Source organism: Ambystoma mexicanum, chromosome 1p (assembly GCF_040938575.1).
Source record: "Ambystoma mexicanum isolate Mex_15411 chromosome 1p, UKY_AmexF1_1, whole genome shotgun sequence".
Classification (NCBI taxonomy): Eukaryota; Metazoa; Chordata; class Amphibia; order Caudata; family Ambystomatidae; genus Ambystoma; species Ambystoma mexicanum.
In genome coordinates, this window is record NC_090921.1 from 605,514,785 (window position 1) to 605,536,981 (window position 22,197).

A 22,197-nucleotide genomic window follows, 5' to 3' on the forward strand; every position below is an offset into this window, starting at 1 on the left:
GGCCCCGACGCAGCTGCCTCTTCTGGCTCCTCAGCCTACTCTGCATGCAGTTCCATACCAGCCGCCTCCTCTTCCTCAGCCTCTGGCTGTGGTCCCAGTGCCCCAGCCTCCAGACAGTCGTCCTCCTCCACAGGATCCCTCAGATCCTCCGGATACTGATGAGGAGGACGATCCTGACACACCATCATCCAGGGCCTTCCACGAACGTCTCTCGGGCCTGGCGGAATACCTGGGCCTCCCCCAGCCCCAGGTAGAACATCCGGCAGAGGGCGTCCTTGCTGAAGTCCTCAAGAGGCGCCCTTCTGCCAGAACAGCAATTCCACTACAGACTGACGTGGTGTCCCTCGCCAAGAAGGGTTGGCTCAAAACCACATGGCATACGGTAAGAAACTGTATTCCGATGCTTCCTTGCATCTGCAACCGGCCAACGCAGACGCCAGGCTGGCAGCCGGCAGCCAGAGCTTATGGCGGGAAATTGCAGACTTCCTCCCGGAACTCCCCGCCCACAGCCAATCGCGTTTTATGGCGGGGCTAGCCGAAGCCAAGCTCGTGGCTCAGGATATCATGGAGTCCACCCTGGCACACAACGATACCTTTGGACGTGCCATTTGTATTGCCACGGACTTGAGGAGGATGGCCTGGCTCAGGGCAACCAAGTTCAACCCTGATGTCCAGGAACGCATTCTAGATCTGCCCTTCGAGGGCATTGACCTCTTCACTCCAGCACGGACGAAGAGCTGGACAAAAAGAACAGCAGCTCTCAGATGGCTAAGTCTTTATCCATAATGACAAAGACCACGCCCAAAGCGTACTCCCACTTTCAGCAAAGCTCGGATAAGGGTCGCTCATCTGGAGGCTTCCGTGGCTTCCAGGAACTGAGGTCTAGGCAGCCAGAATGCTTGCCGACCCTTAGTCGGCGCAAGCATCAAAAAGGGGCGCAGGGGCATTTTCCAGTCCCCCTCCTCTGCCTCCGAGGGTAAGATGTCCTGACGCACCCCTCCGGGTCCACGTGTTGCCAGTGGGGGGGGCAGGCTTGCTCTTCACGCACACTTTTGGCGACAGAACTTTGCGGACCCCTGGATCTTGTCCGTAGTCTCCTCTGGGTACCGTCTACCTATTCCTGCCTCTCCTCCTCTCCCTCAAGTTGGGATAACAACTCTTTTGGCGGAGATTCGGTCACTCGTCCTGAGCCAAGCTGGGGAGGAAGTCCCAGCCCCCCAGCGAGGCTCAGGCTTTTACTCCAGGATCTTCGCCATTTAGAAGAAGAACCAGGCCGGTCTGAGAGTTGTACTGGACCTTTCCACCCTCAACCTCTCCTTGCCTCTTCAGAGATTCAAGATGGTTACGCCAGCCTTTATTGCGGAAACATTGTGCAGGGAAGACTGGATGTGCTCCCTGGATCTGAAGGATGCTTATCTTCACATCCCGATCTGGCAACCCCATCGTTCTTACGTTTTCAGGACCATGGGCTGCCATTTCCTGTACAAGGTCCTCCCTTTTGGCCTCAACTCGGCCCCAAGGGTCTTTACCAGACTCATGAATGCTGTGGCAGCCCTCCTCCAGGCCTCCATATATACCCCTACCTAGACGACTGGCTCGTCGGGGCTACATCTCAAGAAGCAGTTCACCACTCCTCCCATGCACTGATGAACACGCTGCACGACATGGGCTTTTCGTTCAATCTAAAGAATTCACAGCTGCAACCCACACAGTCTTTGACTTTTCTGGGCCTCATCTGGGACACGCTCTCCGAGAGGTTCTTCTCCTCGGAGGACAAGATCTCAGCCATCAGGAGGGTCACGTCCCACTTACTCAGCCGAGGTGCTACTTCGGCTTGGTTGTACCAACATCTTCTGGGTCTTATTGCAGCAGTAGTGTTGGCCGTCCCCCACACAAGACTCAGGATGAGAAGGATTCAACTCCACTTCACAGCATTGTGGAACCAAGAGGGGCTCGCAGGCGAAACTTATCAAGATCCCCATCTCTCTCCACCCGGACCTCACGTGGTGGTCCAGGGACTGCAACCTGCGGATGGGCAAGCCCTTCAGGCCCCCCGTGCCACAGGTGACAATTCCCACAGACTCCTCCCTCGAGGGCTGGGGAGCCACCCTGGAGGATCTCTCGGTCCACAGCACGTGGACCAGTCAAGAACAGGAATACCACATCAATTGGCTGGAACTGAACGCCATCTGGTTTGTGCTCAGGGCCTTCCTCCCACGTCTCAAGGGAAAGGTTGTCCTCATCCAGACAGACAACTCGACCAGTATGTACTACATCAACAAGCAAGGGGGGACCAGGTCCCCTGCCCTGTGCTGACTGGCGATCAACATGTGGGAATGGGCCTTCCTTGGAGAACACAATTTTCCTCACGGCAGTCCACCTCCCGGGGGAATCCAACCTGGAAGTGGACAGGCTCAGCAAGTTGGGAGCGGACAACTAAGAGTGGCAGCTGAAAGATCTCATTGCACGGGAGATCTTCCACAGATGGAACCTCCCCCAGGTGGATCTCTTTGCCACTAGGCACAACAAGAAGTGCCCCCAGTTGGCCTCCTGGCAGGGGACGTGCCTAGGCTCCCTGGGCAACGCCTTATGGATCCAGTGGAAGGCATATCAGCCTACGCCTTCCCGCCCACTCCACTGATTCACAGAGTGCTTTGCAAGTTCAAGAAGTCTCACCAGCTCAACGTCATCCTGATGGCTCTGTGGTGGCCATGCTGCTCTGCCACTCGGAGGTCCCTCCAATCCTGCTCCCGAAGGGCCCAGCACATCTTCTGACGCAGCAGGGGGGCAGGGTCGTCCACCCTGGCCCTCAGAAGCTGGCCCTCACAGTGTGGTTCTTGAACAGGTGACGCTCAGCCACCTCAACCTATCCCAGGCCAATCTGGAAATCATTCAAGGGGCTAGGAGCAAAGCTACTAGAGCCCAGTATAAAAGTAAATGGACCCGGTTCTGCCACTGGGCCCACTCCAAGGATATCGACCCGCTGGCTTGTTCACTGGACGACATACTTGTAATTCTCAGAGCGCACCTCGCCAACTCGGGCGTGCAGGTGGTGGACACCTGCCGCACATACCTCTCAGCCATTGGGGCCTACAGGAATTCAGAAGAAGGGGTCTTCTCCAACTCTATTGTCAGACATCTGGCCGGACTCGCTAGACTCTACCCGCCCATCAGGAAGCCACACCCTGTGTGGGATTTTAACCTAGTCTTGGGCGCCCTCGCGCACAAGCCTTTTGAGCCTATGGCGTCTGCGGACATAATGCTGGTCACCATAAGACGGCCCTACTAGTCGGCCTTACTTCTGCGCGCAGGGTCAGCGAGATCCAGCCCTTGGTCTCCTCAGAGCCATACACTACCTTTCACAAGGATAAGGTGGTCCTGCGGACCCATCTGGCATTTCTACCTAAAGTGCCATCAGCCTTCCACCTGAACGAAGAGATCGTCCTTCCCACATTCTTTGCTGACCCGAAGGACATGCCTCTGAGAGTTCTGCACTGCCTAGATGTCAGCTTTGCCCTGAAATTCTACCTGGACAGGATCAAGGCCTTCTGCAAGTCGGTTACCCAATTCATCACTTTTGGAGGCGCCAGGCTATCGGGCCTCAAAAGCCTCCATTTCCCGCTGGATGGTCTCTGCCATCAAGGAAGCTTACGAGGGCCAGCGTAGACCCCTTCCGGCGAACATGCATGCTCACGCGGTCAGGGCCAAGGCAACGGCCATTGCTTTTCAGCGCCATGTCCTCTGGCAGGTCATAAGCAGAGCGGCCACATAAGCCACTCTATCGGCTTTCTGCAAGAATTACTGTTTGGATGCCGGCTCCAGGTCAGATGCAGCTTTCAGACAGGCGGTTCTCCGGAACCTGTTTGCTTAAGGAGGGTCTCCTCTCCACCCTGTGGCTACATTCAGTTGTAATCACCCATGCAGTATGGAGGAAAGGGGACGGGACGTAAGAGTAATTATGTTTCGAGGGGATTGGGTCCTCCGATGTATTCCATATCTATGACATGTAATCACAGCTGTGCTGCTTCGGAAACTTTTTTCTGCGTCCTGCGTCGATGTCGAGGGCCTCCTCCGACGTCATCCGATGTGATAAGTAGGACGCACGACGCCCGTAGCCTCAGTTCTGTTTTTTCCGCGAACGTGTTGCTTCGTGAATCTCGGTTAACGCCTTGACTATTTGGAGTTCTGTTCTTCTCGGTTCTTCGAACCTGTTTGTTTTGTGAAAATCCTTCGTGTGAAGATGTCTTCTACTTCGTCTTCGACCCCGCGTCCGGGTTTCAAGAAGTGCGGGGAGTGTGGGTCCAAGATGTCGGTGACGGACTCGCACGACGCCTGCCTCGGGGAGGCCCACGACACGGATGACTGTATCGACTGCCAGTCGCTCACGTCCAAAGCCTTACGCGAACGTAAGAAGTAGTTGTCGGTAGGTCGGGTGTCCAAGCCCAGGAAGTCGAAGTCTGCGGGGCTTTCGACAGATGATTCGCGGGGTGACTCTCCGCGTCATCGTCGGAAGTCTCGTGGGTCTCCTTCTAGGAGTCGGTCTAGCCACTCCTCAGCCTCTTCGAGGCATTCTCGGAAGCGCCGACACCGGTCGTCTTCCAGGTCCTCTTCGGTAGACTCTGCCCGGCACGTCGCTTACCCCACCAGCCGTGCGTCGCCAGAGGAATGGGCTTCCTTCAGGAAGAAAATGCTGGCGATTCTTGAGTCGCAGGGTACTAAGCCGTCCGCGCCCCCGAGTGGGGTCGGTCGTGGAAGGTCGGGAGACACCGCTCGCAAGAGTGGTCGGCACGAGTCACGGGAGAGGTCCCGTTCGGACAAGGAGACTAGTTCTCGACGTACCCGTTCCAGGTCCCGGTCCTCGACGCGGTCGAGACCGCATGCACCTGTGAGGTCTTTGAGGAAGACATCGACGTCTGAGGCGTCGAGGGCGTCGACAGGCTTTCTCGAGGCTCCGGCTCCGAGGAAGTCGTCGAAGCCGTCGACGCTCAGGTCGTCGAGGGACACGCTCGGGGCTCTGGTTTCGAGGGCTTTGTCGACGCTTCCGATGCTGGAGGCGCTGCATCTGACGTTGACGCCGAATTCCTCGACGCCGGTTCTCTCGGCGCCGATTCGCTCGACGCCATCGACGCCTTTCGAATCGGAGGTACCCCGTGGCAGGGGAGAACCCCCTAGGAAGGCTCTGGTTAAGAGCAAGCACTCTTGGGTGCCTTCTTTTCGCCACCTGGACTATATTTCAGAGGCGGATGAGGATTCTGATGGCCTGGTTCCTAGTCAGGTTCCAGATGAAATTGTCTCGGGCCATAGTCAGTTTGACGATTTGAGACAGTCACTACATGATGCCAGTGGACTGGGCACCTCTCCGGAGGTGGAGTTTTGTAGGCCTGAGCCTGGCTCTCATGCCGATTCCTCGTACCGGCGCCTTATGGCTAGGGTTTCTGAGTACTTGGGATGGTCTGCTCCCCCAGGGGAGTTTGTGCAGGATGATCTGACGGACATCCTTGATGTTGGTCCCCCAACTGATCCGGTACTGCCGTTCCATATGGCTTTACAGAGAAGGGTGGCGGCGGCTTGGACTGCTCTGGAGAGTCTTCCGGCGGTGGGCAGATCCTTGTCGCGAAAATACCGTCCAGCCAGTAGCGACCCCTGCTACTTGACCAGGCACCCCACTCCGGAGAGTTTGGTGGTGCAGGCGGCCCCGGCAAAGCAGGCGTCGTACCCTGCCATCCCTCCTGATAGGGACGACAAACGTTTTGATGGCTAGGTGAAGAAAGTCTTTTCTTCTGGTGGTATGGCGCTTCAGGCGGCCAACTCCATTTGTGCCTTGTCTCGTTTCACACACACTCTGTGGAACTGTGTTGCATTAGCGGCTGAACATATTCCCGAAGGGGACGAACGGGATGGTTTCCTTGCTATGGTCCAGGATGGTAAGGATGCCATGTGTGAGTCCGTTCAGTCGGGTTTGGACTTAGCTGAATGCGTCAGTAGGTCCATGGCGGCGAGCACCGTAATACGCAGGTTTGCCTGGTTGCGGAAGTCGGGGTTTGCTCCTGATGTGCAGTCCCGGCTCCTCAACATGCCCTTGACGGTGAACACCTTTTTGGCAGCAAGGCTGACGAGAGCCTTGAGAGGTTGCAGACCTCAAAAGCTGCAGCAAAGTCGTTGGGCGCTGCAGTTCGCCAACCTCCGCCTTTTCGTCCTAGGGGACAGCAGTGGAGGGGTGGTTCCTTTCGCTATTACTCCTTCAGTAAAGCGAGAGGAGCTGGCAGTCAAAGAGGCCAACGCAGGGGTACCAGAGGTGGACGACAGGGTACCCGTGGTGCCAAGGCCGCTCGGGCAGTTGCCTCTTTGCCCTCAGGTAACGCCGCAGCCGCTCCCATTCAGTCATAAGGCCATGTCCCATGGTTCGCCGGTTGGGGGAAGGCTGGCGCAGCATCTTGTAGAGTGGCAAGCCATTACTTCAGATGTGTGGGTTCTGGAGATCATAACCCACGGCTACTGTCTTCCCTTTCGGCACAGGCCTCGTGACAATCCACCGGGGAACCTCTCTTTGCAGAGACCGGATCCGCTCCTTGCGCAGGAAATTCAAGCCCTGCTGGAGAAAGGCGCCATAGAACTAGTGCCTGTAGCGGAGAGGGACAAGGGATGGTATTCCCCTTATTTTTTGATTTCGAAGAAAGACGGGGGATTGAGACCCATCATGGACTTGCGCGGTTTGAACAAACTCCTCAGGAAGGACAAGTTCAAGATGGTTACTCTCTCTCAAGTCCTCCAGGCCCTTCAGCTTCAGGACTGGTTGGTGTCACTCGACCTCAAGGATGCTTACTTCCATGTGCCTATCCATCCCAAGCACAAGAAGTACCTGAGGTTCGCGGTTGGCGACTCGCACTTTCAGTTTCGGGTCCTGCCGTTCGGATTGACCTCCGCCCCGAGGGTTTTCACCAAGCTCATGGTGGTGGTGGCAGCGCATCTCAGGCAAGGGGGGATTCACGTCTACCCCTACCTGGACGATTGGTTGATCAGGGGGAGCTCTCCCGAGCAAGTCCTGGATCATCTGTCCGTCACCTGCCACTCCCTTCACAGGCTGGGCTTCTCCCTCAATTTAAAGAAGTCCCATTTGACGCCAACACAGCGGCTCCAGTACATCGGAGCAGTGCTCAACACTTCCCTGGGGCAGTGTTTTCCTCCCCAGGTGAGGGCTCTTCACATTCAGCAGATGGTGCACAAGTTCCAGCATGCCCAGACGCTCCCAGCGTTCGAGTTCTTGAGGTTGCTCGGCCTCATGGCATCCTGCATTCTTCTGGTGCCAGAGGCTCGCCTGCGGCTGAGATCTTTGCAGTAGGCGCTCAAGACGCAACGGTCTCAGTCCTCTAGCAGGATGTCGGACCCGGTTCAGGTGCCGCCCTCGGTCGCCCGGGACCTTCTGTGGTGGGCCGTCGAAGGCAACTTGATGAAGGGGGCTCCATTTTGGCTTCCCTGGCCGGAGGTGACGATCGTGACGGATGCATCCCTCACGGGTTGGGGAGCTCATGCCAACGGGCTGACAGTTATCGGTCGTTGGTCTCCGTCGGAGTCCAGACTCCATATCATTCTGTTGGAGCTGAGGGCCATCAGGCTAGCCCTGAAGGCTTTTCTGCCGACTGTGCGAGGAAAGAGTGTCCTGATCCTGACGACAACACAGTGGCCATGCACTACCTCAACAAAAAGGGGGGGCAGGGTCACTTCCTCTGTGCAGGGAGGCGATGCAGCTCGAGTTCTGGGCCATCCAGCAGGAAGTTTCGATCTTGGCAGTTCATCTGGCCGGAGACGAAAACGTGACGGCGGACACTCTGAGCAGGCAGAGCACGATCTCTCACGAGTGGGAGTTGGCTCAGGAGATTCTCCTGGAGATCTTCGCCCTTTGGGGGACCCCTCAAGTGGATCTCTTCGCCTCCAGTGTCAACCGGAAGTGCGAAAGGTTTTGCTCGCGGGAATTTCCTCCAAAAGGAGCCTTAGGAGACGCGTTCGTGGTGGAGTGGTCATTCCCGCTGCTGTACGCGTTTCCTCCAGTCCCCGTCTTCCCGCAAGTGCTGCGGAGGTTACGGAAGTTCGGTTCCCGGATGATCCTCGTTGCTCCGGCGTGGGCTCGAAGGACGTGGTACCCGGACCTTCTCGACTTGTCCATCTGCCCTCCGCGTCGTCTTCCCTACCGAGACGATCTGCTCTCACGTGAGGGGGGTCAGGTTCTCCATCCAGAGGTCAGATCCCTCAACCTTCACGCTTGGCTTCTGAATGGTTGAGGTATAGGGATTGGGACCTCCCTGAAGACGTGATGGAGGTGTTGCTTTCGGCCCGAAGGCCAGCAACAAAGTCTCTGTACCGTTGGCGTAAGTTCTGCGACTGGTGCAGAGTTCAGAATGTGGATCCTTTTGCATGTGACATCCCCATGGTTCTGTCCTTTTTACTTTCTTTGGCCCACAGGGGCTTGCAAGTGGGTACCATTAAAGGTTACCTGGCGGCGCTGTCCATCTTTAAGCGCTCATCTGAAGAGTGTTCTTACTTTAGAATCCCTTTAATTTCACAGTTTCCGAAAGGGCTCACTAATGTGTTCCCTCCGTCACCTTTCCTGGTGCCCGGTTGGGATTTAAACCTTGTTCTTAAGTTTCTTATGGGTGCTCCGTTTGAGCCTTTACATTCTTGCCCTTTGAGGCTGTTAACTCTGAAAACTGTGTTTTTAGTTGCGGTTACTTCCGCTCGCAGAGTGAGTGAGTTACAGGCACTTTCAGTTAAGCCACCCTTCACTGTATTTCACAAGGACAGGGTTGTCCTTAGAGTTCGTCCTTCTTTTCTTCCGAAGGTAGTGTCGGAATTTCATTTGGCCCAGAAGGTTGTTCTTCCGGCATTCTATCCTCCTCCGCATCCTGGTAAGGAAGAGGAGAGGCTCCATAGGCTTGATCCTAGGAGAGCTTTAAGCTTTTATGTTTCACGCATGTCCCGGGTCAGAGTGGACGATCAACTCTTTATTGGTTACGCTGGAAAGCGTTTGGGGCAAGCTGTGACGAAACAGACTTTGTCTCGCTGGATTATTTTGGCCATCTCGGAGTGCTACCGCTTGGCGGGTAAGGACCCACCGGCTGGCTTGCGGGTCCATTCTACCAGGGGTATGGCTGCGTCTACTGCCCTGCAGAGGGGTGTTCCTATTCGAAACATCTGTGATGCAGCCACCTGGGCTTCAGTACATGCATTTGTACGTCACTATTCCCTCGATTTCATCCGAGCACAGGATCTGGCCTTTGGCAAGGCGATCCTTTGCTCTGCTATTTGATTGGCTATTCTAAATTTTGATTCTAAATTCTTTCCCTCCTCCTTGCTCTGGTACTGCTTTGGGAGTCTGTCATAGATATGGAATACGTCGGAGGACCCAATCCCCTCGAAGAACAAGTTACTTTCTTACCTGGTAACGTTCTTTCCATGGGATGGTCCGACGACGTATTCCATATCCCTCCCGCCCTGCCTTCCCCGCGGCAGAATTTCTTTTGCGATTGCAGCTTACGTTCCGCAAGGCTTTGTGTCTGACCGGCAGTTGACTAGTGTCACACGTTCTGGGGGAAAAAACTACAACTGAGGCTACGGGCGTCGTGCGTCCTACTTATCACATCGGATGACGTCGGAGGAGGCCCTCGACCACGGCGCATCGACGTCATCGACGCAGGACGCAGACGCCGAAAAAAGTTTCCGAAGCAGCACAGCTGTGGTGATTACATGTCATAGATATGGAATAAGTTGTCGGACCATCCCATCGAAAGAACGTTACCAGGTAAGAAAGTAACTTGTTCTACTCACTATAGTGACTAATGTACTTAGTCCATAGGCCCCTTTCCTCCATACGTCCCACCATCCTCTCCCCTAATAATCTGGTGTCATTAGGCAATGGTAAATCTATTGTCGACGCGTCTTTGGGTTCTGAGGTGTGGCACCGTAGGGTGGAGTCAGGACAGCGCATGCTACCAGGGCCGCGCCTCTAGATTGAGGGGAAGAAGATTTTTCTGGTGGAAAAGGTTCTGTATCCTGTCCCTCGCGAGGGACACCCATGCAATATGGAGGAATGGGGACTATGGACTAAGAGTACGTTCGTCACTACGGTTAGTAACTTGTAATTTTTTGAGCACTAGCCACGTTCAGTACCCATATGCAGAAAATGTGAATGTGCACACTAAAAATAATGCAACAAATTGTAAAAATCTATCTGCTGCCACCAGCTTATTTTTAGGCATATATAAAAGTAACCAAAAATCGCAGGTGTAAAAAGCCTGTGTGTACAGTGCACCTTGCACACAGCACTGTAAAGTGCTGTGTGCAATATTAAAAAGTACAATAATTCAAAAGGGAAGCATACTTTCCTAGTACTGAAAGCATGAAGGACTGAACAGTTTTCCCATAACAATGAACAAACAGAAAATGAAGCGAAGCTCAAGGCTTTACTTCTGGTCAAAAACCGAGCAAAAAGAAAGGGGGACAATAAAAACTATGAATCGCTAAGTTGCAGAAAGAGAAGTCTGTCCCAAAGCCACCCAAGTAGGATTCTAAGTCATGGTCCTCGTTTCGATGCACTGGACACATTTTAAAACTTGTATAACCGCTTTTATTGTTGAAACATTTCTGGATGTCATTTATGTACTTGAAATATTGGTTATATTCTAGGATTGACCACAGACGGACTCTTCTACCAACGACCTGCGCCTAGCAACACCACAGGTTTCACATCTGCCTCTCTTGCTATCTTAATAACAACCTGTCATCCCTCTTTTCTTTACAGAGCAACATTCGGGGAGGCCAAAATAAACGCATGCATAAGCACATTTATACGACCACTTTACATTGCATTCATACAAAAACAATGTAGACCTTTGAACTGAAAGTTTAGTTGCATATATATTACTGTATGTCCTTAATGGCTCTTTTACTTTTGTTTTGGACAATTTCTCAGGCAAGTTCAAAAGACACTGGGCAACTTTATGCAGCACTGCACCACAGGATTCTAGCCCTGCGGAGCAGAGTAGAACAAGAGCAAGAAGCCAAGGGGATGGCTCCTGAACCAGACATTGCACAATTCAATGAGGAAGATAGTGATGATGACGATGATGGTATTGCTCCTTCAGGATCTAACGGAAGTGGTGAGTGAAATACATGTGAGCACATGGTATAAATAACTTGTCCAAAGCTAATCTTTTCTGAAAAGGTCATTTTTGCTTACACTTAATGAAATACTTAAAAAGAAATCACAATTTTGCATAATTATAGTACTCTTATGATCAATATCTGTCTCACATGTAATATGATGAAGACTTTTCAATTAGAAGACGGCCCATGCGCCTCTCGTGCAGTTCTGTCTCTGACACCTATCAGAGCCCATTATTGTCTTGCGTTCAGTATTAAATGTGTTTTTACTTTATCTTTTGGGGTCTGACCCTTTAAAGTCATTTTCAACAAATGAAAGCTAGCCTGCAAGTTTCTCGGGAACTGTAGATAAAGAAGGAGACAGACTCACAGGTGGCATGATTTTGGTTAAAGCATTTTATTCTTCCTAAAAAGAAAGACCTAACTATCCCTACTTCTGAGTGGGGTTCCCTGCCTCAACTAAAATACTGTTAGTGCTGTAAGAATGTCCATTCAACTTAAAAGTCAAAGGTCATGTGTCAAATTCCCCACCTCTGTCCTTCACACTTGTACTCTAACTAAGGAAAAACAAGTGTATTTTGTCCAGGAGAAAGGCTCCCTTCCCCTGGGCTAAAAATAAAATTCTTCCAAGTTCTCACCAGGGGGAATGACTCCCTTCTGCTGGTTGAAGGTTTCCTGGTTCTTTATTTTACTGGCCAAGCGATTGACTCCCTTCTCTTGGCATCTGTTTTTCATTAGCGTGGGGGGAATGACTCCCTTCCCCAGACTCCTCTGTTTCCTTCAGGACTTGTTACCAGGAGAATGACTCCCTTCTCCTGGTGTCTTTCGTTTCACCATTCAACATGCCCAGGGGGAATGACTGGTTTCTTTGATCCTTCGTGTAGGACACTCTGACAATTAAGTCCCAAATATGTTGAGTGTCTCTGACCCAGATTTCTCTACTACTTAAATTCAGCTCACTTGGTTCACTATCCTTCCAAGTGTAGTGACACAAAAGATGACTTGTACCTATCTCTTGTATTTGGGGTCGATCCCCGACACGTATTTGTTTGCGCTTGTGATTTGGCAGACTTGGGTCACTCTGTCAAGTATTTCCACAAGGAAGGTGACTTGTATTTTTCTTTGTAGGGGTGCGGGTCCCAGACCCTTCTTCTGCATTTATTGGGTTTTTCTCTACCCCTGGCATATTCTTCGCGTGGCACCTCTGCACCTTTCTGCCCCTCTGTTAGGCCTGTAGCTGACTAATTACTACTAGGCCATGAGGGAGCTGCTCCCGCCTGCCTGGTAATTGTCCTCTACTCCCTCTGGCGTTTCCATACCCCCTGTTACCTTACTTTGGGTCTTGGTACCTTGCCGGGACCTTCTGGGGGTCGACTCCTCTCTGCTTCACTGGGCTCTTGGCTGCTTCTGCAGTCGTGTGGCGTTTCCGGGTGTCGTGATGCTGAGCTTCCCTGCTTCTTAGCTGTCGCTGCGGCTCCCCGCCAGCATTCCCTGTTTTGCGTCAGCTCTCGGGACAAGATTCGGATCTCCCGCACTGGAGATCCCTTTCACCTGTTGCCTCCCTCGGCTGGTCTCCACCAAGTTACTAGTCACTTGTGGACATTTATACCACGTTGCAATTGTATTCTTGATTCAGGGGAAAATCCTTCTATTTCCCCGGGCGTGATCTTCATAGTTCCGCTGGGCCAACTTGTCCAAGTCCTAGCTACACTTGGGCCCAGTATGTTCTTTTTCGTCCCAGTACTTCCATGATAGACAACGTCTTGGGTATTACAGTAAATGCATGTCTCTACTAGGTAATGAGTCCTCAGGAGAGGAAAAAGGAGGGTGTTAGTGTGTGGTTGTGGTGTGGTGTCTCGGGCCATACCCTAGAGGGGGAGTCCCAACAGGGAATATTTTAATGCTTCATCCACTCTTCTATTGAGAACCCCAGCACTTTCTGAAGGAGTAGAGCCTTTTTCCACTCATTCATTCTTGTGGGGTCCGTCTTTTGGAACTCTATTCTTTGCATTCTGCCTATACTATGGAGTTTGTCTGCTCCATAGCTCTTAAAGGCCTCTGTGTTTTTACTGCTGCAGCACACAGCTCCTTAGGGGTGTTAGGCAGAATCCTGTGCAGTGCCCTTAGGGACCACTACACACAATTAAGGCGACAGGTGGCAATACAAGTTTCACCTTTGGTACAAGCCTGTACTACTATGTTAAAGTGGTAGCAGTAGCGGAGCAGCCAGGCTTATCTCAAGAGTATATGAGCAGTAGCAGAGATTACACAAAGGGACCACAATTACTGTGACTCAGCAAACACTGACTCAAGGTTGCAGGTAAAAAATAGAAGTACATTTATTTTTAAACCATTTTTTATAAACACAACACTTCTATTCAAAAACCACACGTAAAATACACTACAACTAACCAATTCACTTTGTACGGTATAACTTCAAGGTAAGTACCCTGTGTTTTAGCAGACCGGTGTTGTGAAACAAAAGACGTTATCGGGAATACACTTGCGATCACTTTTTGACAGTAATGACAGTTCGGTCTTACTAAAGAAATGCGTATCCGCTGCAAGAAATGTTACCGGAGCAACAACACACTTAGCACCTGAGATACCCAGAGAGAGTTGGGGGCAAAAATTATAGGCAATACTTTTGTCAAGGCAGACAAAACCAGAGAACACTCTTAGACAGAAATTCAAGAGTCAATAGGCCGGAGCCAGTGTCAAGTCGAACCGGGTTCCTGTTGTCGAGGATCACACAGTCGGATAGTTTACGATTCAACGTAGCCAGGAGTACTTAAATATTGTCAACAGAGGAAGCAAAAGTTATAAGGAGGAGGGAAGACCAGGGCAAGCCTTGGAGGCGAAGAAAAGGGATTCACTCTAATTCCTCGAGCAGAACACAGTACCTTACTCAATGAACTTCGGTTCGTTGTAGTTTCAGTGGTGACTCTGATTTCTAGCCCAAGAGTCCTGCCTTTTAAGCGAAAATCCCCCATTCACACAGCAGGGGGGTTGTCCTGCCCGGACAACAACCTCAGCCAATCATGGCAAAGTGCGACTCGGGTTTCCTAGGGTTTCCTAGGCAGGGGGTGACTACACCCCTCCCGCACATTCAGCCCACCTAGACACCCAGGCGCCTAGAGGAGGGCTTCTTGGCAGAAGCCCGCCAAAAGACAGTGAACAATGAAGGCAAACCTGGTTTGCTGCACAAAGTAAAACACAAGAAGGACTTTAACAAAAAGAATTGGCGAATAAACCCGACCATAGCCAAAAGAAAGTGTATTTGGTCAAGCGGGTTTAAGTTTGAGGCTAATATAATAGCCTAAAACAATACCACGTTTATATAGTATAATCGCGGTAGAAAAGTTAGGGTAGATACCACTGCCACCAGCCAAGTCCTAAATGTTAAGAGCGAAACAATGCTCTAGGAGGTACAGATAAAAAGGGCTAAGGATTAACCCTTTCCCGTACTCCATGTAAGATGGGGTGTACTGGATCTGAGGTTAAATGACTAAGTAAAGTTAATGGCAACTTTACCCTTTTCTGGGGACAGTAGTCAGCCTCAGAAATGGATTCGGTGGGAGGTCAAAAAGACAACCCTGTGTCACTGCACTGAAGGTGCTGTGTAACACACAAAAGAAGGGGGCTACTGAAGTGGTGTACTCCAGAGTCCACAATCACAAAAACAGATGAAATACACATGGCAAAACACAAGTAAGAGTGGGAAAAAGGGGTACACTCTTACTAAATGGAAAAACAAACTCCAGAAATCCAGCAAAGCTGCTGGGGGACTCACTAGGTAAGGGAAATTAGCCATAGAATGAGAATTCTCCCTAACAATGGGCAGTGTTGCTGGACACACTTAGGGTCCTCCTTTAAGATTTTTTTCAATATCCTTGAGTAACTACAGTTCTCAAGGATAGAGAGATATTTCCCAAAACTCAATAGTCTGAGAGATTGGCACATACAGAACCTTCAGTGGAGTGCCAAAGGGATACCTAGTATCCTCCTTCTCTCTTCTCCTGTGACTGTGGCGGGGACCCTTGGGTGTCCACGCCTGGGCTCCAGAGTGTGAGAGGAGTCTAACCCCCCCCCCCTCCCCAAAAGTCCTTTGTTTGCCAGAGTGCTGACTAGGACCAGCTCCCACAGGGGGTCTGGCTGTCGTGTTTAGACAGCCAAACACCCCTTTCTGCAAAATTCTGAGAGATTGCAGAGGAGTGTGTGCTGGAACTCTATAAAAGGTGAGGCTTCTGGAGTGAAAAGCAAGTCGACCACTGGAGGCTGAAGTAATCAAAGAAAATGACCAAAGACGCCTGCAAACCCTTTACAACACCTTCAAGCGAGCAGAGATGTGGAACCCCAATACCAGGAGACCTGCTGTCCGTTTCGAGTGCATCATCGTGGAAATGTGGAATCAGTCCAAATCTTTGCTGAACCCCTAAAGACACTCCAGAGAACCGATCCAACTCGCCCAGACCCCCTCATCAGAGTGTGGGACTGCAGGAAGCGAAGAAGATTGACTGGGTGATCCGTGTCCTTTGTTGGTGCTGCAGAAAGTATGCCAAAACTGCAGAGTGGACCAAGAAGTTGCTCAAAGTCCTGTCCAGGCCCTCCCTCGAGACTGCTGCTGAGAAATCCCGTCCATTGTTCTGCCTTCAATCATCAGACCAAGGAATCCTGAGGTCAGTTCCAGAGCTGCAACACTGTGAAGCATCCAGCACAAACATTTTCTTCTAACCTATGGTACTGTGGGGGAAAAAATGCATTGCTTACCTGATTCCAAGAAGTTGCTCCAGAGTGTTAGAGTGCACCTACAGGTGTCCCGGGTCACCCCATCTTACCTCTGACTCCAACCGCTGATTGTGTCCCTTCATTCAGTCCTTTTACAGGTCTCCCTTGTTAGTTAACTTGCTGCTTCTATAACACTAGAGACTGGAAGAAATCCTCATGAACTCTTCGTAGTCTGCTGCTTTGAGCCCTTTCGGAACTGCCTTTAGCTAGAGTTGTGTTTTGGAACTTGAAAGACTTACTGAGCGAAGAAACTCTCTCTAGAACCTTGAACCAGGCTAATGTTAATAACTAACCATTTTCCACCCTTTAAGTGACTTTACTATATGTGTTTGCAGAGTAAATGTATTGCCGCGTTTCTAACATTGCTACAAATGTAACCGCGAGCAAACACAAAAGTGAAAGTGTCCTTTTGAAGTGTATTCTCAAGTATTCCGAAGTGTTCTAGCATAAACGTCTAAAGTATGTAAAGTGATTGTGGTCTATTATATAATAAAAATATAATTTTAAATACATTACAAGTGTAAGAGTTTCTTTGATGTGCATTCTTGCTAAGGTTCAGTGTACTTAACTACAGCTCACATCTTCCTCTTAAGAGAAGCCTGACTACTCTGCTATTCTACCAAGGTCCTGAGTTGGGGAACTACAAACCACTGGGATAGCTTACTAAAGTCTCATTACCAGTAGGACTTTAACACTCCACATGAGCTCCTCCCACCTTATACCACCCCCTCTGGGACTATCGGGTAGCAACTTCAACTCCCTGGCCTCATGGCAAAGGCCCCCCCCCCACCCCCTGGGAGTGTTGGGTAAGATTTTGTGAAGTCCAACTGGTGTGAGACTTTACAAGACTTATCTGCTTGTTATTAGTGACCCAACTTTTAACATGGGCATGTACTACAAGTCGGTAGAGTGACTGAGCAGCCAGGCTTATCTTAGAAGGGGTAGTGTGAGCTACAGAGCAGTACAATGAAACCGTAGACACAAGTGGACTAGTAAACACACGCTTTAAGTTATATTAACATTATTTATTTATATAAACAATGCAAATGAATCCCAGTTATGCAGCAACTAATATTAAGATCAAGCAAAATTTCAGAATCAAGTCATTCAAGTAGCAATAATGCAGGTAAGTTAATTCTTTTTGTACTAAAACATTTCCAGCACACAGTGACATCAAGTAAGGTCAGTAGTAGCACTTATGGGTTACCATACAATATTGAGTTTGAAGGGGCAAAGTGTTAGAGTAGAACACTGTAGCACTATAACAATAGTTTCGTCTCCCAGACGGATGTAGATAGTCTTGTGTCCCAACAATAATAGGGTAAAACAATTAAAACCTATATAGGAACAAGCACTGCCAAAGCCAGTAGGGTTCAGAAGGGGGATACCTTTAGGAAGCCAGGGCAGCCAAAGCCAAAAGGACAGTTCTAGTTCTGATGCAATCTTCTTAGAAAAAGTTAGTTCAACAGTCCGTTGTTCATTGAAGAAAAATCCAGGAGCTTAAGTGAGCTTACCTGAGGTGCACAAGCTGCTAGGCTTGCACAAGTGACTTGCAGTAATTCAAAAAGATAGAAGGGCGCACTCCCCAAGCTAGGAAGCACTAGATCTGGCTAAAGGTGCTTAAAGCCAAAGCTCCACAGTACCTTAGAATTGAAGCAGAAGTACCAGCTGACTTCCTTCTTGATGCAGCGACGCCGACCCTTGTTCCTAGACCTTGGTCATGGTGACGAAAGGAAGGACGTCTGGCGGGCTTCTGCAGCAGCACTCTGGAGGGGAACTCTGCAGCAATGAATTCCACTCGTTTCAGCGGCTTTGTGGTTTTTGCGCCTTTTTCTCAGCGCCAAAGAAGAACGAACAGCTCCAGTTGGATTTTGCTTGGTCCCTCAGTCCTGGACTCTGGCGAGGGGAATCTGAATGAAGAATTCCTGCTTCTGGAGGTCCTTGCAGATGCCCACAAAGTTTTGTACGGATTCGTTCTCGGGAAGACGTTGCACTTGTTGGTGGTCCAGGTACCCCGGGTATTGGAAAATTGCAGCTCAGGAAAGTCACAGCGACTTAGGGGTTGGCCCAGAAAGAAGCCGGTCTTGAGGCTAGTTGGTCCCACCAGCCTAAGGGAGGAAGTCCTCCTTGGCTTAGCTTCACTGTCGATGGAATAACGGGGTCAGCACGGCGGCAAGGCTTCACTGGTGCTTTTGCGGCCCATGAAGGTGCTCTTGGTGTGTCTCTGCGTCGTCTTCAGATTTGATGATCCAGTGGTCGACTCTGCCTTTAGTCCCAAAACCCTTGCCTTGTATGCAAAATTCCATTCATTCACAGCACTAAACTGTCAATCACACCGGGTGGGGGGGGTCGTCCTCTAGGACACCCACCCAGTTGGAACGGGTTTTGACCAGGCTTGCCTACAAACAAACACCAGTGAAGTTTTGGGCCCCTCCCTCACTTCCTGCCTTCCCAGACACACCGGAGCCTATCGGACTTCAGGGCTGAAGCCCGCCAAAGGCAAAACACACAATGGACTCAGACCTGATCTAAATGACAGAGTAAAAGACCAGAAGTAACTAGCAAATGAGAAATGGCGAAAAAAGAAGACTGGGGCCATTTTGGTAAAATGGTCACTCAAGGGTGCTGTAGTGCAGCTGAGAAATCGGCCTGCAGATACATGGCACAAAGGAAATAAAAGGAAAATTCTGCCACCCGCCATTCAAGTTAGTGTAGCAAAAGGTTACATGAGAGGTGGGATAAGGAGTTACTATGTATCCCCCCCAGCACTCCACATAAGGTGGTATGTGCTGTACCCACAAAGGAAAAAGATAAGTAAGGCAAAAGCTGTTCTACTATTCTTGGGAACTGTAGTTCACACAAGAAAATCTATTCAAACATTGGGAGGAGTCCAAGGGACTCCTCCGTGGCACTGCACAAAAGGTGCTGTGTGTCACTATATAAAAAGCACATGCCTATGGAGTTTACCAGACTCCATTAAAACATAAGGAACACAAACTCTTAGAGGGAAAAGGCATGAGTGGGTGACAAAAAGGCCTACTCGCTCAGCAGGTTAAAATCAAAACGCTCCCAGATTCCCGCAAAGGGCTGGGGGTCTCTAAGCTTAAAGAGAATTGTCACAATATGTACACCTCGACTCTGATTTATTTGCAAGGGTGTTTCTGCTTCTAGCAAAATTTCATTAGATTGTCTAACCAGATCCCTAAAAACGTTTTTTCTAATGGATAGTGGCCTCCCACGGATTCCTCATCTTAGATGTATCTTGCCACCCTGATGCAGCATCTACGTAAAGCCCCGTGACCTCTTATTTTATTTTCTGCATGCTCCGCATGCAAAGATTGGACCACCTCACTCCACAGTAAAATGTTACATTTTCCTGATCATTCGACATTTTCAACACCGAAGCCTGAGAGTTTAAAGCACTGTAAGGATTGTGACGGTAACATGTCACTTGCCGATCCTCGAGTTGTGCTTGTGGGGTCTCGGCATTGATCACGAGACAGCCGACTGCAGCTCATGTTTTTACATGATGCCGAAGGCCTTGAAGGAGAGGCGCTTCAAACTAAAACTCAGACGATCTTTTTATAAGTCTGAGTACCACGCTCTCAAATATTTGCCTGACTGAGGAGAAAGAGATCGAGTTGACTGAGCAAGCTTCGGAGTAAGGTCGCCTAACTACAAAAGTTTCCACTCCTTGAGTTATTCCCATCATTCATCTTCCTCTTAAAAGAAGGGAAAGATGCACTAACCAGCAGACTCCTCTCCAGATACAAGGATATCTGGATACTCCAGAAAACACTGCCCCGTCGACTGCATCTGAGTCGAAGGCCAAAAAAGGTTTGAAGCCCACTGCACAAAGTAAAGCCAGCAGGGACTCTTCAAAATACTAATTGAGTGCCCTGAAAGGCCTGAATACAACACCTTTATGGGCAAAGCAAAATGGCAGATGATGACAAAAGAGAAAAGTGCCCATGTGAAAGTAACACACGGAAGTGAGCGCAAGTGTGAAAGATAGTCATATAAAGGTGACGCATGGAAAAGACCACCTGAAAGGGAACTTTATGAACAGATGCAGTGTGGCAAGGCCAAAGTCTGGCAAGAGGTTTGCGACATGTTGTGGCAAAGCCAGGAGGCTAACTAAGATAAGCCAGTAGTAGTAAACCAGCATATGAAGCCAAGAGGCCAATAAATGAGCTAAGTGAATGTTACTCTGAACACAGAGCAAGAACAGAGGAACCTGTGTGGGCTAAAGGGCAAAGGGATTCTGGTTGTGCGACCTATGATGGGTGGACCGTATGGTCCGTCAACTGCACATAGACCAGTGAACCCTGAATTATGAGAACCAAAGACACTCTGAAATTAACCAAGAACGAAAACTACAAGTCAACTGGTGAGGTAATCCAGAAGGAGGGTCAGGATGACCTAGAGTTGTTACATTCGTTTTGAAACGACTCAAACAAATACAAGTGGCTGAGTTAAAGCCTTGGGGAAGGGAACCCTCAGGCTTAAGGAACTGCAAGTATTGTCTCAAGACTCTTTTCTTTCGAACTGGCGCTTGGAACTTGGCGAAACGGAACCCCGAGAAGTGTGTGGAACTGTTACTTTGGGCGTGAGAAATTTAATCTTGAGACCTTTATGGAACTTTCTTGAACTTGAGGAAGGGGAGCTGAGAAGAAAGCGAAGAGCGGGAAGAAGCTCTGACCTTTTTGTTGATCACTGTTTCTCCAGCATGGGGTGTGGCATGGATTCATATGCTCAAGAATATTCCCCGTCAGGCTGGGAATCCTCGGTAAAGTAAAAAGTCAGTTTCAGTTTAGTTTCTGAACTGTCTTTCTACTAGTAACCAATCACTGGTCTCTGGGTCATACTGCCCCCAGCCAATGAGTGCCCTCTACCTAAGCCCCTCCTCCGGCAGCCATCTTCAGATTTTTACCGCACGTTTAACTGTTGGGAGACCTCGTGCTGTAGCTCTCGAGCTTTTACTGCGTTTCGCGTTTTTTCAAAGAGTTTACTCTTATATTTTCAGTCAATCGAGCCTCATGCTCCACCGATTCTACTTCCGATCAACGGGGACCCGTTTTCGGAATTTTCTATGCCCCTCAAGCGCATCTTTTCGTCGAGTTTCCACTTCTCAGAGGATTCCAGAAGATCTTTTTGGCCTACCCCACGTGGACATGGCCCAGGACAGAGGAAGCATGACGCCTGTTGGATCCAAGCTGTTAAGGAGCTGCCCTGGATGCGGACTACAGACCGTCTTTTAGGAGGATGAGGACTCTCGGTGCCTCTACTGCCTTCACAACGACAAATCGCACGTGGAGGACACTGCGTTTTGTAAGAACATGTCCGAACGGACAATGAAGGATTGTCGTACTCCCCAACTGGCTGGAGGGGAAGAGCCCAGCAGTGGGTGAGAAGAAGAAATCCGTGCGGTCTTCTAAGGCAAAGCACTGCGAGTCTGCTGGCACCGGGAGCGCCAATCTGTCGGGCTACTCGGCTGCCAGGCAGGACGCAGTATCACCGACACCATCAGCCACGAGCCAACGCTCTGGCTCGGAGAAGAGGAAGTCTGAGAACCCGGGTAAGCTTCGGGAGAAGCCCCGGTCAATCCCGATGGAAAGCCGAGGGGGAGCGAGGCGGCGACCCTCCCCCAAGGTGAAGGCCTCAGGCATGCCCAAGGTCATGACGGCCCTGATTCACCCGACTAAGGCCTTGATTGAAGGAGTCGTGGCGGCCCTGGCGAAACCTACGGAGGCTTCCCCAGTGGAGACGTCTTCAGGGGCTAGAGTTTCCCTGCCACCCCAGAGGGAATCTTTTCTGCCTATCGAGAAGACCCCCGTGAAACCCCAGCAGGAGAAGGAGGGGGGGCAACGATAGCCATAACGGATACCACCTCTGAGGATGAGTTGGCTAGCGTCCAAAGGATCCGGGACAAGAAGTCTGAGGAATCCAAGGCCCACCGGAAGGATCCCGACTAGGCCGACGAAGAGAGCAACGTGGGAGCCGTCGAGGAAGATGGGGTCACGGAGGGCCCCACGCCCCAACCGTTGGTCCCGTTGCAGCCGGAGCCTGTACCAGGGGACAATTCAGGAGCTATCTTGATGGCCATACAGGCCCTGTGTACAGAGATAAGGACAAAGATGCCCTTACCCCCCACCGATGACCCAGCGGAGCCTGGACCGTCGGGAAGCCCTTCTTACAAGCAGAGACGAGTCCATCCTCCTTCCCCCCCTTCCAGCCTTCACCCCCTCCTCCGAG

General features: G+C 50.6%; 1 protein-coding gene across 7 annotated transcripts in view; it reads left to right on the forward strand.

Annotated features, from left to right (window-relative positions):
* Positions 1–22,197, forward strand: part of RANBP3 (RAN binding protein 3) — a 1,483,781-nt gene that overhangs the window by 1,272,380 nt on the left and 189,204 nt on the right. For all 7 annotated transcript variants that reach the window (XR_011303967.1, XM_069649581.1, XM_069649583.1 and 4 more), the window contains one exon: positions 10,964–11,150. Coding sequence is in view for 6 of the 7 variants with exons in the window: in XM_069649581.1 (XP_069505682.1) it covers positions 10,964–11,150 (187 nt within the window). In the remaining variant the exon portion in view is untranslated. The remainder of the gene's footprint in view (positions 1–10,963; positions 11,151–22,197) is intronic.